Source organism: Episyrphus balteatus, chromosome 3 (assembly GCF_945859705.1).
Source record: "Episyrphus balteatus chromosome 3, idEpiBalt1.1, whole genome shotgun sequence".
NCBI classification, from domain to species: domain Eukaryota; kingdom Metazoa; phylum Arthropoda; class Insecta; order Diptera; family Syrphidae; genus Episyrphus; species Episyrphus balteatus.
Window position 1 is genome coordinate 35574303 of NC_079136.1, and position 13614 is coordinate 35587916.

Sequence of the window (13614 nt, forward strand, 5' to 3'; positions counted from 1 at the left end):
GCAAATATTAAGGGAAAACAATTTCTGCCAGGTTTGCTTATACTCGAAATTCAAAATTCAAATTTTCAAAATTTGATTTCATATTTTCAATATTTAAAAAAAAAAAATCCAATTTTCAATAATTTGAAAAAAAAGTTTGGTTTTTAATATGTAACGAAAATTATACTCCTCTTTCAATTTAAAATTTCATTCCTTTTTATCCTTTAATTTTTGTTTTGCTTTGCTGTTAATAAATTACAATAAACCGTTGTAATATTAAAATGGGTACAAGCAATGCATTTAACAAAAGAAATAGTTCATGGGAAAAATAAAGAAATTTTTGTATTGAATCTAATACTACCCATATGAACACTGGCAACAAATGGAAACGACACGACACGACACTAATCTGCAACGACGGCAACTGTAGGTAGGTAGACCGACAAAGATACTCGGTAAAAAGATATTTTATATAAAAACGATAAAAATATTGTTTGGCAAGGTAAAAATCAACTGAGCCATTGCCTAGCTATCAGAGAAAAGAGTGTGAACAAAATTACAAAAATATTCCAAAAGTATGTGTAAAAGACAACGGTGTGCTTGTTCTTCACTCGTTGTCGTGACGTTTGTCGTTTGATTTCACAAAATATCGTACGTACATTAGTTTCATTTATCATAGTAAGTAAATGGATTTTGAGGGAGAGGTACGTATGAAGGAAGGCTTCGCATCTCTATAGATAATAATCTTTGTTATTATTGCTGTAGATTATAATTTGTTATCTTAACAACAACTGCAGAAAAGTCGTTCACTAACTTTGTTTTTCGTTTTTTTTTAAGATTTATTTTTCATTTATAATGGATTGTCGTGAATATAAATATTCAGTTCTAAAACTTATTGAAGCAGTTAGAGTTCGACCAGAATTATGGGATAGTTCACGTGCTGAATTTCGAAGTTATAAAAATAAAGACAATGTATGGCAAGACGTGTTCGCAGAGTTGGACGATAATTATCGTCTTCTGAGTGAAAAAGAGCAATCGGTTATTGGTGAGTTGTTTTTATCAATCATTTTATTTATAGGATTAGGGGTAGATTGTGTGTTGTTTTATAAGGTAGCATTATACATAGATACAGGTATTTGTATGTGATATTAAAGACGCATATCGGCCGTTTTTGTTTTGATTAAGTACCTACTTGTTTACCTAAGCAGTGTTGCCGAGGTTTTTTTTTTTGTGTCGTAGCTTCGATATTGATGATTATTTATTATTGATGGTTATTTAACGGGTTTTAATTTATTAAAAAATGCACGACTGGGTCACACGTACTTGGAATTCAAATTGCTAAAATTTTTAGACTTTTTTATACAAATTTGGTAAATTTATATGAAAATAAAAAACAAAAAATTCGTTCTTCAAATGAAAAAAATAACTCTTTAAAAGAAATTGAGTTAAAAAAAAAGTAGGTATGCAGCTTATTTTCTTTTATAAAGATGTGTTTTAGAAAAAAATTCATCGTTTGAGCCGTTTGTTAATTTTGTATAAATATTATTTTTGAAAAAAAAGTTTTAAAATAATGTTGGTAATATACCATTTAGTAGAAGTTATTAATAAAGACCTAAAACCAAAATTTAAAAAAAAATTCAATGTCCCGTTTTCGGAAATTCGATTTTTCAAACAAAGTTTTCTCGGAAAAAGCAGCTTATTTTAAATAACTATTAAACATGAATTATTTAACATCACAGAAATTAGTAAATATGTACTAAATAACCTATTCTTAACAGAGCATTTTAATTCTTTGTCGTTTAGTCGAAAGTTTAGCTTGAACGTACTAAAAAATATGATAAGCTTTCTTGGGACAAAATAAATAGTTAACCTAGTTTTGACAATTAATTTATAAATTATAAAGTACGTATACGCCACATGCACGGTGGCGTATACGTACTCTATTTTGAATTTTTGTATTATATTTTTTGAATCGCTTGATGTGTAGGAAAGGAGAAGATCCTTATCTAGTCATATTACACATGAACATTGTTTTCAACTACATATTTTACAATGCTTAATGGAATGAGATCCGAAGCGACTACTCTAAAACAAATTCGTCATTTTAATAAAAAGATGATTTTTTTTAGTAGGGGTAAGAAGTAACAACTAAAAAAACATTGTACCTCTTAGAACTAAGATTTGATTGAAGGAGAAAAATGTTAGCATTTTGCATAGGTACACAATCGATTGCAAATTAGACGATAGTAATGGAAGTTCTTAGGGTGATGCCAAAACAAAGCTTATTTTGTGTTTGTTTGTATTTTTGGTCCTTCCATACCTAGCAGAGGAAATCATCTTCAAAATCACTCAAATATCGTGTTCACTTTAATTGTCCATTTGGATAATGTTTTGTGGCAATCAAAGTGAAATTCAGCAATAATTGAAATGTGCTGACTCTTTGAAATTAGGGTAGACCATGAAAAATTGTCCTCGATTACCATAAGATTTTTTTTTTATTCCTGAAGAAAAACAATAAGGCGATAGCGACAATTTTGAATCCATAGGTGTTAAGTTTTTTTGTTTAATACCGACTTTTAGTCGTCCCAGCTGTTCGAACCAGTTCTGAAATAATGCAATTTTTTTAAAAGCTTAAAAGTGATAAACAACCACAAATATTTTAAAATTTTTTTCATAATTATTGCGTATTTTCTTTTTAGCCATAAAAATAACAACAAAATGGAGAAATATCCGCGATGTTTTTATAAGATCAATTAAAAAAAGAGCAACAGATACGAAAATGAGAAAATACATGTATCACGATCGGCTATCGTTCATGCTTAAACTTTACAAGTCTTATTTAAGACCCGAAAGTCCAGTAGAATATGACAAAACCTTTACTACCTATTTAGAGCCTTACAATGATAAGAGAGCAACACGAAGTATTACATTTGATAAAGTCCCAGAATGTTCATTAGTTGAAAAACCAAAATCTTCATATTCTGGTGAAGAAGAATCACTCAGTATCAAATCAGAACCTGATTATGAAAATGACGAAGAAATTACAAATAATATAGAAAATGAAGCAAGTTCGAGTTCAAAGCCAAACCATTATGCAGTTTTTGATGATGAATTTGAGGGAACGAGTTGTTCAGAAAATCAAACCGTAGATGTTGAAAATGATCATGCTCATCAGCATCAGATAACTGAAAATAAAAAACAAATTCAACTCAGTATCAGAAACAAAAAATTAGAAAATGTAACCATTTTGCGAACTGACGAAGATGAAGCTTTTTTGGCATCAATATTATCTTCAGTGCAAGACATGAGTGTTGACGAAAAACTTGAATTTCGCATAGCTGTATTACAAAAAATTAGCCAAATAAGGGCCAAGCGACATAAGACATAGCTAATAATGATCTCACTTAACACCATTAAAATAAAAATATTATTTATTTGTTTTTTAAATTTTTGTTTTAATATATTTTATAATGAATAAGTTGGCAACCCTACTTCTAGCTAAGATAAATCCCCATTGCCGGACATCAAAATGTTGACATAGGATTGCCAGATGTTGTTAAAAAGTAACAACAAAACCAAACCCATACTATAAAAGGGTTGAGAGTATGGATATTGTAGAAAAGGTAAAGAATTTGTGAGAGCAGGAGTCATACATCAAAATTAGTTCAGTCAATGGGGAAAAATCTGAAAAAAATGTAATTGTTAATCCGAAATGTTTGACGACAGTTTTGAAGAAGTGTTTATTCTGAGAAAAAATATATGTCTGCATTAGCAGGTTTCTGTCGGAGCGGAAAATCTGCGATTTCATACGAATTATAAAATTATATTAACTCACAAAACTATTTTGTTCAATGATAATAATAATAATTTTTTACATTTAATTCTTTAGATAAACAAAGGAAGAAAAAATGAAAATTATTTTAATTTTAAGCGGAGTGAATTAATATAATTTAATAACTTTAAAATTGAATTATAATTTAGGTAAATAATCTGAGTTCGTGCTACACGCATTTTATGATGAAGATAGACAAAACGTCATAAAGTTGTCACCCAATATACCGGAGGCATAACCATTTTTATTTAATTTTATTAAAAAAAAACTGAATTTTTCAAAATTTAATGTTTGAAGCCTTCTGGCACATTTTATGTTAGCAGGAAAAATATTATGAAATGAAGTGTTCAATTCTGATAAGGAAACAATGTTCATGTATAATAACATAAATTACTTTAAAATCGATATATGTAAGTAAAAAAGTTAATTCTTAACACATGGTAACTCTAGCTCCTGTTGGGATATGGATGTGGCAACTCCCTCAAATTTTTTTTTAACTCAGCAATTTGTCTTATACCATGGTACTCGATGAGGAAAGATGGAACTATTGTTGGGTCTTGAACTAAATATATGTCACCCTGGTGTATACGTAATATTTTCGTATTTCTACAATAAAGAAATTTTTAGTAAAAAAACACACTCGTCTTTTCTAACATTAAATAAAAATAAAGGCATATTTTAAAACAGTGGCAGCCCCATGAAGATTTAAATATTGTCTTGGCAACCCTATGTCAATGTTCATGAAATAACATTACCTACCACACTTGTGTTTCATAATTTATATTCAAATTCAATGGGCCTTACTAATTATGAAATTTAGTGCTTAGGTTCAAAAGAAAACTTCCAGATTTAAGAAAATCAAAATCTTACATCCAAAATTGTCTTCCCCGAGCTTCCTGCGAATTATTCTTTTTTTGGCGGAATGTCTTTAAATAATAGTAATTATTCATCATTGTAAATTCGAAATATAGTAACTAGTAAGAAATCTCGAATTTGTTACGGGATCCACCATTTTTTTTAAATTTTCTTCTCCATTCGAAAATAAATATTCCAGTTTCTCTGACGTCATTTTATGTTTTGAAAAGCTTCTTTACTATCATAAGATTTTTAAAATGTAAAATTTAAACTAAAACCAGCTTAGCAAATAGGAATGCATGGTGTTGTATAACAGTTATCTGCTTTGCCTCTTCGTGCAAGATTACAAAATAATGGTTTTGTATTCGTTGGTCCACCTCCAATTATTCGTCCAGCACCTTTATTACCACCAATACCACCCCAGCCACCTACAATACCACTGACAGGAAGCTTACGTGTTTTTGCAGGACGTGTTGTATCAACGACAGGAGCACACGCTTTGACTGGAGGTAAAGCCCTGCCACCTGTTGCATCAAATGGTTTCATATATTTATTCAATGGCTTAGGAATTGTTGGTTTAATGATCCAATCTTTTTCATTGTACTGTGTTTCATGACATGCTAAATCAGGCTTGTTTTTCAATTGAGGCTTGATAACTCCGGCCGGTGGAGTTACACCAAAATCAAATTCCGTTTCCGATTCAGATGTATCTGATAGTATAAGAGAATTCTTAAGGTTTGGTATGCCTTTTTGCCGACAAGCTTTGTTCAATTCAAATTCAAGGCGTTTTTTCTGCAAAAAAGTTCGACAGAAACATTCAGCAATTGGCTTATGACAAGAGCACTTATCAAATTTCTTTTTGAGTAAACTTTTGATCTCATTTGCACAAGCTTTTAGAGGATTCTTAACAATCTTGAATTGTATCGGTTTCATAGGTACATATGGATCTGCACAGCTTTTGAGTAAAGTGGCTTCTTTGATGGGACGCATAGTTATGACGTAGGCACCATTCTTTTTGCAAATGTGTAGCGTTGGTTTTTGTATTAACTCTTCAGATACTCTCTTGGAAATTTTCTTCCTACCATGTCGTGAAACATTTAAACTATCAACGGGATAGTCTTTGAGAAAATAGTTCATAATTTCTTTGATGGGTTTACGTATAGCCCCTGGTTTCCAGCCATTACGAATACCAATTGTATTAGCGGTCCATAACCATCCCATATTGCCTGGTACTACTTTGCCAGAAGAAACACATGCTTTGTGACCAACTAATGTTCCAGGATACTTTCTAACGCTTTTATAATTATACCTGAAAAAAAAATATTAAAGCGGTTGAAGTCTTGGTTAAGGTTTCAACAAGATCTTACAATTTCTTTCTACATAATTTTTTCTTGGCTTGAGCAAGAGAAGTTTTATCGAAAGGTTCTTTTTTCTTTTGGGCACCAGATTGTTCCTTCTTCTTTTTAGCCTTTGAGGGTCTTGAAAGAGCAAATAATTTTTCACATTTCTTATTTGAAACGAACTCTCGCTTCTGTACAACTGGCTTTAGGTTGTACAGATCTTGCAGTTCCGAAAACACTTTTGCCAAATGATTTCGAGAATCACTTTCGCTAGATGATTTACATATTCTACTTGTAGATTTGTCCTTATGAAATGTTCCAGTTTCTGTCGAGCATTTGGTATTTGGTCCATGACACTTTGCAGTTTTTGGTCTCAGAACATCCTTGCAAATCTTTCGAATTCGACAATATGCACAAACTTTGCCATTCTTGCAGGTACAGCGATTGATTCGTTTAGGAACGGTTTTTTCAGTTTGCTTTGGACTATCGACAGCCCAATCTGCTAAGATTTGGTCAGCTGTTAGATTTTCATTGTATGGTTTCTCTATTGTGTAGGGGGTAGGTTTATGACCACATTTTGGACAAGCTGCCAATTTGGGTAACCATGATACATCACTCTTACAAATTGGACAGAACCTTAAAATATAAATTTGAGTTTGTATCTTTTTTTGTATGTTTTTCAAAGTTTATTGGTCTACCTTGGACGAATGTAAGCTGTATCTTTAAGGACAGGTGGAGATTGAGGGTACTTGCAAGGACTGGGTGTTTTTGTCATACAACTTTCTGAATCGGTTTCAACACTGAATTCAGAAGAACCATAAGAACAAGTAGCTAACATAAAATTGTTTAGTTTCTTTACATAATTTTATATTTTTTAATTTCATTTACCTATTGTTTCTTCTGAAAATTTATTGCTATGAGGACATTCTTCGATATGTTGTGTGGCCTTGCATGCCCATTCCACTAAAATTGTATTCAAAGGATTTTAGTTTTTTTTTTTGTATTTCTTTTGTATCTAAAGGCGTGTCGATATACTTACTGCTTGAATTTGACACTGAACATTTCTTAGCCTTTTTTGTAGAGTTTTCATAACGGGGCTTAGCAAGTCCACCTTTTTGCTTCAAATTATAAGCCGAATATTTCTGCAAGGAGGTTTGGTAATATAATTTTCTTGGTGGAGGAGTGCAAAACTTTTTATGAATAGAATTTATAATCATATTTATCAAAAAAACAAAACTGACTTCTATGGATCGAAGAAATGTTTATGATTTTCTCATGGATACTATTGTCAGAAGTATACAAAATGAAATGGGACCACACTGCAGGCACCACCTGACAAACAATTTTGGTTCTATAAAGCTTTACAGATGCAATTGTTGCTTCTGTAAAGCATTATAGAAGCAAAATAGTTAGTAGGGCAGCTTTCGAATACAAAAATAATTATTAAAATTGGTTAACCCAGTCCAAAGTTATGACTTATGTGGTAACAAACATAAAAAAAATGTACAGACGAATTGATAACTTTCTCGGATTTTTGGATGCCGGCCGGTTAAAAAGCTTTGGATTTGGGGGAAAAAACCATTCGATAATTTTGTTTTTACGAAATATATTGATTTTCCAGCTGTTGAACTATGTAATTGAAGAAGCTATAGATTGCCTGAACTGACTCAACCTTCACTGGACAACCAAAAGTGAACAAGGACAAGGGGTAAATACTTAATAGCAGAACCTTCCGTACGAAAGCCTTATTATGCCTGATTCACAATAATGCGAGACGACGAGACGAGAGCGTTGCGAGAGTAAAATTGATATTAGTGAGGCGGCCTAGCATTAAAAAAGAGTTCAATCGTGCACTTTGTGATAAAAGCATGAAATTAACATCGTTGGTAGTACTCAATTTAAGAGTTATTTTGAGATATTGGGCCACCTTGTATTCCGTTCGGAAGGGTAGATACAAGACTTTTTCTGTGTTGCACTCGATTTGTTGCATATCGTAGTATAGGCAATGAAATATTGTATTAATATGATACATGATTTCGAGGTATTTTCTAACGTCCGATCGAATAAAATCAATACCAAAATGTCTCGACCATCATGTAAAAAGTTATTGGACTCTTTATGAATTGTCTTTTACTCAAACAGCAAGATTCAGAATATTACCAAGTACTCCTTGAAAAAAAGTGGTAGGTTGATAAAATTTAGTGTGGACTTTTCTAATACCATAGAAAAAAATAATAAAATATGTCCATCAAAAAATTTCAGGGCAAAGGGTGTTTTTTTTTAGCGAGAAAGAACACTTTTGAAATGGTACCATTGCAACACATGGAAAATTTATGAATTTTTTTGAACCGCATATATATTTTATACATCGTATGAGAATCAAAAATAATCAAAAAATGAATTATATTTACCATGGAATGTTGAATTTTCATGCAAAACTTAAATAGCTTGCTTTTATTTTTTATTAAATTTTCATACAAATTAATATTTTAAAGGAGTGAGGTGCAAAAGTAAAAGTATGAAAAATAATTGTGCAGTTTGTGATAAAAGGATCAAATTAATAGGATTGTTAGTACAATATGTAACCCTCATTTTAAGATATTGAGCCTTTTAATATTTCACCTATGAGGATGTACATGAGCCATCTAATAATCACAAATTTCACAAAACTTCATTTAAATTGCTTTCTGTGCATCGTTATAAACATCTTTAAAGGTAAAATATTAAGTGGCCCAATATCTTTAAATGAGGGTTATATATTGTACTAACAATCCTATTAATTTGATCCTTTTATCACAAACTGCACAATTATTTTTCATACGTTTACTTTTGCACCTCACTCCTTTAAAATATTAATTTGTATGAAAATTTAATAAAAAATAAAAGCAAGCTATTTAAGTTTTGCATGAAAATTCAACATTCCATATTAAATATAATTCATTTTTTGATTATTTTTGATTCTCATACGATGTATAAAATATATATGCGGTTCAAAAAAATTCATAAATTTTCCATGTGTTGCAATGGTACCATTTCAAAAGTGTTCTTTCTCGCTAAAAAAAAAACACCCTTTGACCTGAAATTTTTTGATGGACATATTTTATTATTTTTTTCTATGGTATTAGAAAAGTCCACACTAAATTTTATCAACCTACCACTTTTTTTCAAGGAGTACTTGGTAATATTCTGAATCTTGCTGTTTGAGTAAAAGACAATATATAAAAAGTGCAATAACTTTTTACATGACGGTCCAGGCATATTGCAATTGGTTTTATTCCATCGGGCGTTAAAAATTACCTCGAAATCATGTATTATATTAATAAAAAGGTTTCATCAGCTATACTATGATATGCAACAATGCGGGTGCAACACAGAAAATCTCTTGTATCTACGCTCCTGGATGAAATACAAAGTGGCCCAATATCTCAAAATAACTCTAATATTGAGTAATACCCATGATATAAATTTCATGCTTTTATCACAAACTGCACGATTTAGATGCTAAGCCGCCTCACTATATCTAGTTTTCGATGTTTGGCCAAATAATTTCCTTATTTTTACACACATTCTTCTATTTCCTGTCAAAAATAGACAATTACTTAAAAAAATCTTAACATTACCAAATGGCTTACGATTTAAATGACCAATCTCGTCTCGCTCTCGTCTCGTCCTCTCGCAATATTGTAAATCAGGCATTAGACACTGAAGATACTTGAAAAGACCAAAACATAACAATTTTTTGTACAATTTAGTTAAGCAACATATCCCCAACTAATCATTTAGCTTCTATAAAGCTTTACAAAAGCGATAGAAGCACCTGTAAATCTTCACAGAAGCAAAACATAAACATTAATAGTTCAAATAACTGGTCAAATTATACTGGTTAACTAAATTAAACTTTTTTTGTTGCTATATATACTTTTCTGAAGGTCAGAAAAAATTAATCAGCTCCCGTTTTTTAAATATTACCTTTAGAAAATGTAATAAAAATGATATCAGAAAGATTTAAACACGCATTAAAAGATGGTAAACAGTTCTTATAGAAACCGTTATGCTCAAACAATTTTTCTTTTATAAAAGAATAAGGTCCCAAGTACTAAAAAAAAATGTTTTTTGCTTTTTCCAACGGCAATATTTCAAAAACAGGACCTGAATATTTTTTTCTGACTTCGGATTCGAGTTCAAGACAACTAAAACCTTTAGAAAAGTATAGGGGTATTCACGATCCGGTGTAACAAAAAGGTGTAAAAATGCAAAATTTTGTTTTATACTACTACAACTACAATAGACAAATTTTTCACCATTGTATTTTATTTTTGCAATAGGGTTGGGGTATAGCAAAAGTGTAAAAAAATTGTAGTCTGTATATTTGGTTGTTTGATTTTAAGAAAATGCTACACTTTTGCACTTTTACAACGATACAAGACCATTTGCATCGAATCGTGAATACGCCTTATATTTTTGTTTCGGCAACAAAATCGTTGTAAACCAGTGTTTTCATTAATTCAGCAAAATTTTGTTGCTCAGCAGGGGATGAAGTGACGTCCCTTACTTTGGCGGACACTTTGTGGCGGAATAAAAAAAAATTTATCTCATTAATTGTAGCTAATTAAATGCTAATTTGTTGCGCAAACCAAAAATTTGTAGCTCGCATAGTTTTTGAATTATTGAATTTTCCGCTAAAATAAGTCTGAAGTTAGCGGACAAAATCTGAAATGATTGAAATTAATGAGTTTAGTTGACCTCCAAATTTGTAGCTTTTTAAATGCTTTTCAATCACATTAACTTGATTTTTGTAGCTTGAACAGTTTTTTTGTTATTCAAAATTCCGCTAAAATAAGACTGAAGTTAGCGGACGAAAGTAAGAAAATTAATATTTTTTTGATGCCCAAAATTGTAGCTAATTAAATGCTAATTTGTTGCTCAAAAATTAATTTTGTAGCTTCACCCAGTCATTTTTTATTGCAACTTAAAGTTTCAGAAGTGCACTTCCGGTTTGACGAGTCAGTGGAGACTTTTTTAAACAATCACTTTTTTAAGTTTTTTCTTTTTTCATTAATTGTAGCTTTTGAATACATTATTTTTGATACAAACCCCAATTTTGTAGCTCAAACCGTTTTTGAAATATTCAAGATTTTGTTTTAAAAACATAGCTTAAAAGTAACCTTTCAAAATCCAAAAAAATGCGAAATTCAAAAATTTTTTTTTGCACAAATTTGAAGTAACCTAGACTAAGACGAAATCCAAAAACCTCGATTTTGTAGCTCCTTTAGTTTTTTTGTTATTCAATATTCCGTTAAAATAAGACTCAATTTCATATGTAACGGTCAAAATTTTCAAAAAAGTTGAATTTTTTTAATTTTTTTCTTTTCTAGAAATTGTTTTTAAAACAAAATCTTGAATATTTCAAAAACGGTTTGAGCTACAAAATTGGGGTTTGTATCAAAAATAATGTATTCAAAAGCTACAATTAATGGAAAAATAAAAAACTTAAAAAAGTGATTTTTTAAAAAAGTCTCCACTGACTCGTCAAACCGGAAGTGCACTTCTGAAACTTTAAGTTGCAATAAAAAATGACTGGGTGAAGCTACAAAATTTATTTTTGAGCAACAAATTAGCATTTAATTAGCTACAATTTTGGGCATCAAAAAAATATTAATTTTCCTACTTTCGTCCGCTAACTTCAGTCTTATTTTAGCGGAATTTTGAATAACAAAAAAACTGTTCAAGCTACAAAAACCAAGTTAATGTAATTGAAAAGCATTTAAAAAGCTACAAATTTGGAGGTCAACTAAACTCATTAATTTCGATCATTTCAGATTTTGTCCGCTAACTTCAGACTTATTCTAGCGGAAAATTCAATAATTCAAAAACTATGCGAGCTACAAATTTTTGGTTTGCGCAACAAATTAGCATTTAATTAGCTACAATTAATGAGATAAATTTTTTTTTGATTCCGCCACAAAGTGTCCGCCAAAGTAAGGGACATGATGAAGTGTCTGTTATTGATTTCAAATAAAGAGTCTGAATTATTTACTTGAAATGAAAAAAAAAATAAATTAAATGCACGACTAGGCCGCACGTACTTGCTCTTGCAGCATTTGAAAGTCCTTTTATGTAAATTATAAGACCTGCCTGTATATAAATCTTAAAGAAATTCTTGATGTTGAGAAAGAGCTGACAGGAAAGTGTATACAAAGTAGGTATATTATTTATCTCAAATTTGATTTTTTGAGCATAAGCACTTTAAACTAGTCGCATCCTGGTGCATTTTCCCAATGATTACAAAAATACCTAAGACAGATGTTTTTACCTGCCTTAAAACACTTCAGGCTATATTCTCATTACTTTTGTATTGTTTTCATTTTTTCAAATTTTTACAGTACAACAAGCTAAAGCTACATTTGCCCTATTCTATTTAGCCACTTAACACTTAAGGATATACATTTGACTTGACAGGTTTGAGGAACTAAGCAAGTATGAAAGTGTAAAGGCGGTATTAGGTATAATATATTGTCATAAGGAAAAAATGCGTTTCAAAAATTTCATCAGAGTTATCGTGAAAGTTTCTTGGTTTGATGATTTTGAACTATGAAAATAATATAGTGACCAAAAGATTTCTTTGTCACTTTCAAGAAATCAGTTTTTACCATGTAAATTATTTTAGTAAAATTACCTTTGTATGACAACAATCCGGTGCATAAACACAATCAATAAGTCCTGGATCTTTTACAACCTTACCATGAAAACTCTTAAATCTCGAAAGATCCAGAGCAGTTGGGCGAGATTGATTTGTTTTATTGCCTTCATTCAATGTATGACACATATCTGAATCACTTTGTATTAAAAAGAACAACTCATTTGGATCGACTATTCTTTTGAGTTCATTTTGTATATCACAATGTTTTTCAACATTATCTTCACCATCATTGTCATCAGACTCCGAAAATTCACATTTGACTCTCATTCGATATTGAATCGAAACTTTTCCGTTAGAAATACGATCGAATGTAAGATCACATTCATCAAAATGACTGTATTGAATAAAATTTGGTCTTTCAAGTTTTTCCAACATTTCTTTGGGCCAAATGAATTCAGATTCACCTGGTATAAAAAAAGGATCTTATTTTTTTAACATTTGTAATATCTTAAAAGATAACCTTGAATTTCTTCTCCATTAGCTAAAATTTTAAGTTTTAATGGATGATCCATCAAATCAAGTACCAAATCTTCAGGATCAGCCTTAAATTCACAAGTTCGTCCCTGTTTGAATTCGCCTGGTTTTTCTGGATTAGATTCAATAGTAAATTCAGTATTATTGAATTTAACTTCAATGGTAAGTGTATTATTTTCATAATCGAAATCATTTATCCAAACATTCAAAATGACCAAATCGAACATAAAACTTTTACAGTCCATTTTGAATTTATTATTGAGGAAAAAAATATCTTAAATGATTTAAAATGTTGATTGATTTACTTATCGAACGTTAAAATTGATAAGAAAAACTTAGCTTATTTTTAGCAAATAAATATTTGAGATGATCAAAGTTACTGAAAATTAAATAATTTCTCTATCCATGCATCAATTTACTTGGGGTGTTATTAT

General features: G+C 30.5%; 2 protein-coding genes across 3 annotated transcripts; one reads left to right on the forward strand and one right to left on the reverse strand.

Moving 5' to 3' along the window:
* The first annotated feature begins 415 nt into the window (after window positions 1-415).
* On the forward strand, window positions 416-3454 carry LOC129916145 (uncharacterized). Of its 2 annotated transcripts, none has more exons than XM_055995942.1 (3): window positions 416-683; window positions 817-1024; window positions 2679-3454. In XM_055995942.1, exons 1-3 carry the CDS (start codon window positions 666-668, stop codon window positions 3365-3367), a joined length of 915 nt encoding a protein of 304 aa, XP_055851917.1. In that variant the 5' UTR covers window positions 416-665; the 3' UTR covers window positions 3368-3454. The 2 variants fall into 2 exon arrangements, with proteins under 2 accessions (XP_055851917.1, XP_055851919.1); XM_055995944.1 differs by having other exon boundaries at window positions 416-657.
* Window positions 3455-4879: 1425 nt separating this feature from the next.
* Window positions 4880-13502, reverse strand: LOC129913821 (uncharacterized). The gene is made up of 7 exons (XM_055992699.1): window positions 13167-13502; window positions 12683-13110; window positions 7046-7148; window positions 6895-6969; window positions 6705-6837; window positions 6034-6642; window positions 4880-5975 (listed from the first exon to the last, which is right to left on the reverse strand). The coding sequence occupies exons 1-7, from the start codon at window positions 13423-13425 to the stop codon at window positions 4949-4951; spliced, it is 2634 nt and encodes an 877-aa protein (XP_055848674.1). The 5' UTR covers window positions 13426-13502; the 3' UTR covers window positions 4880-4948.
* Between the last annotated feature and the right edge of the window lie 112 nt (window positions 13503-13614).

Bases quoted from the DNA above. Each gene is read 5' to 3' on its own strand.
- LOC129916145 (XM_055995942.1), top strand. The intron at 1,025-2,678 runs GTGAGTTGTTTT...TTTTCTTTTTAG, and splicing joins AAAAGAGCAATCGGTTATTG to CCATAAAAATAACAACAAAA.
- LOC129913821 (XM_055992699.1), bottom strand. From the start codon at position 13,425: ATGGACTGTAAAAGTTTTATGTTCGATTTGGTCATTTTGAATGTTTGG. The intron at 6,970-7,045 runs GTAAGTATATCG...ATACAATTTTAG, and splicing joins TTCAGTGTCAAATTCAAGCA to TGGAATGGGCATGCAAGGCC. The intron at 6,643-6,704 runs GTAGACCAATAA...TTATATTTTAAG, and splicing joins ACAGCTTACATTCGTCCAAG to GTTCTGTCCAATTTGTAAGA.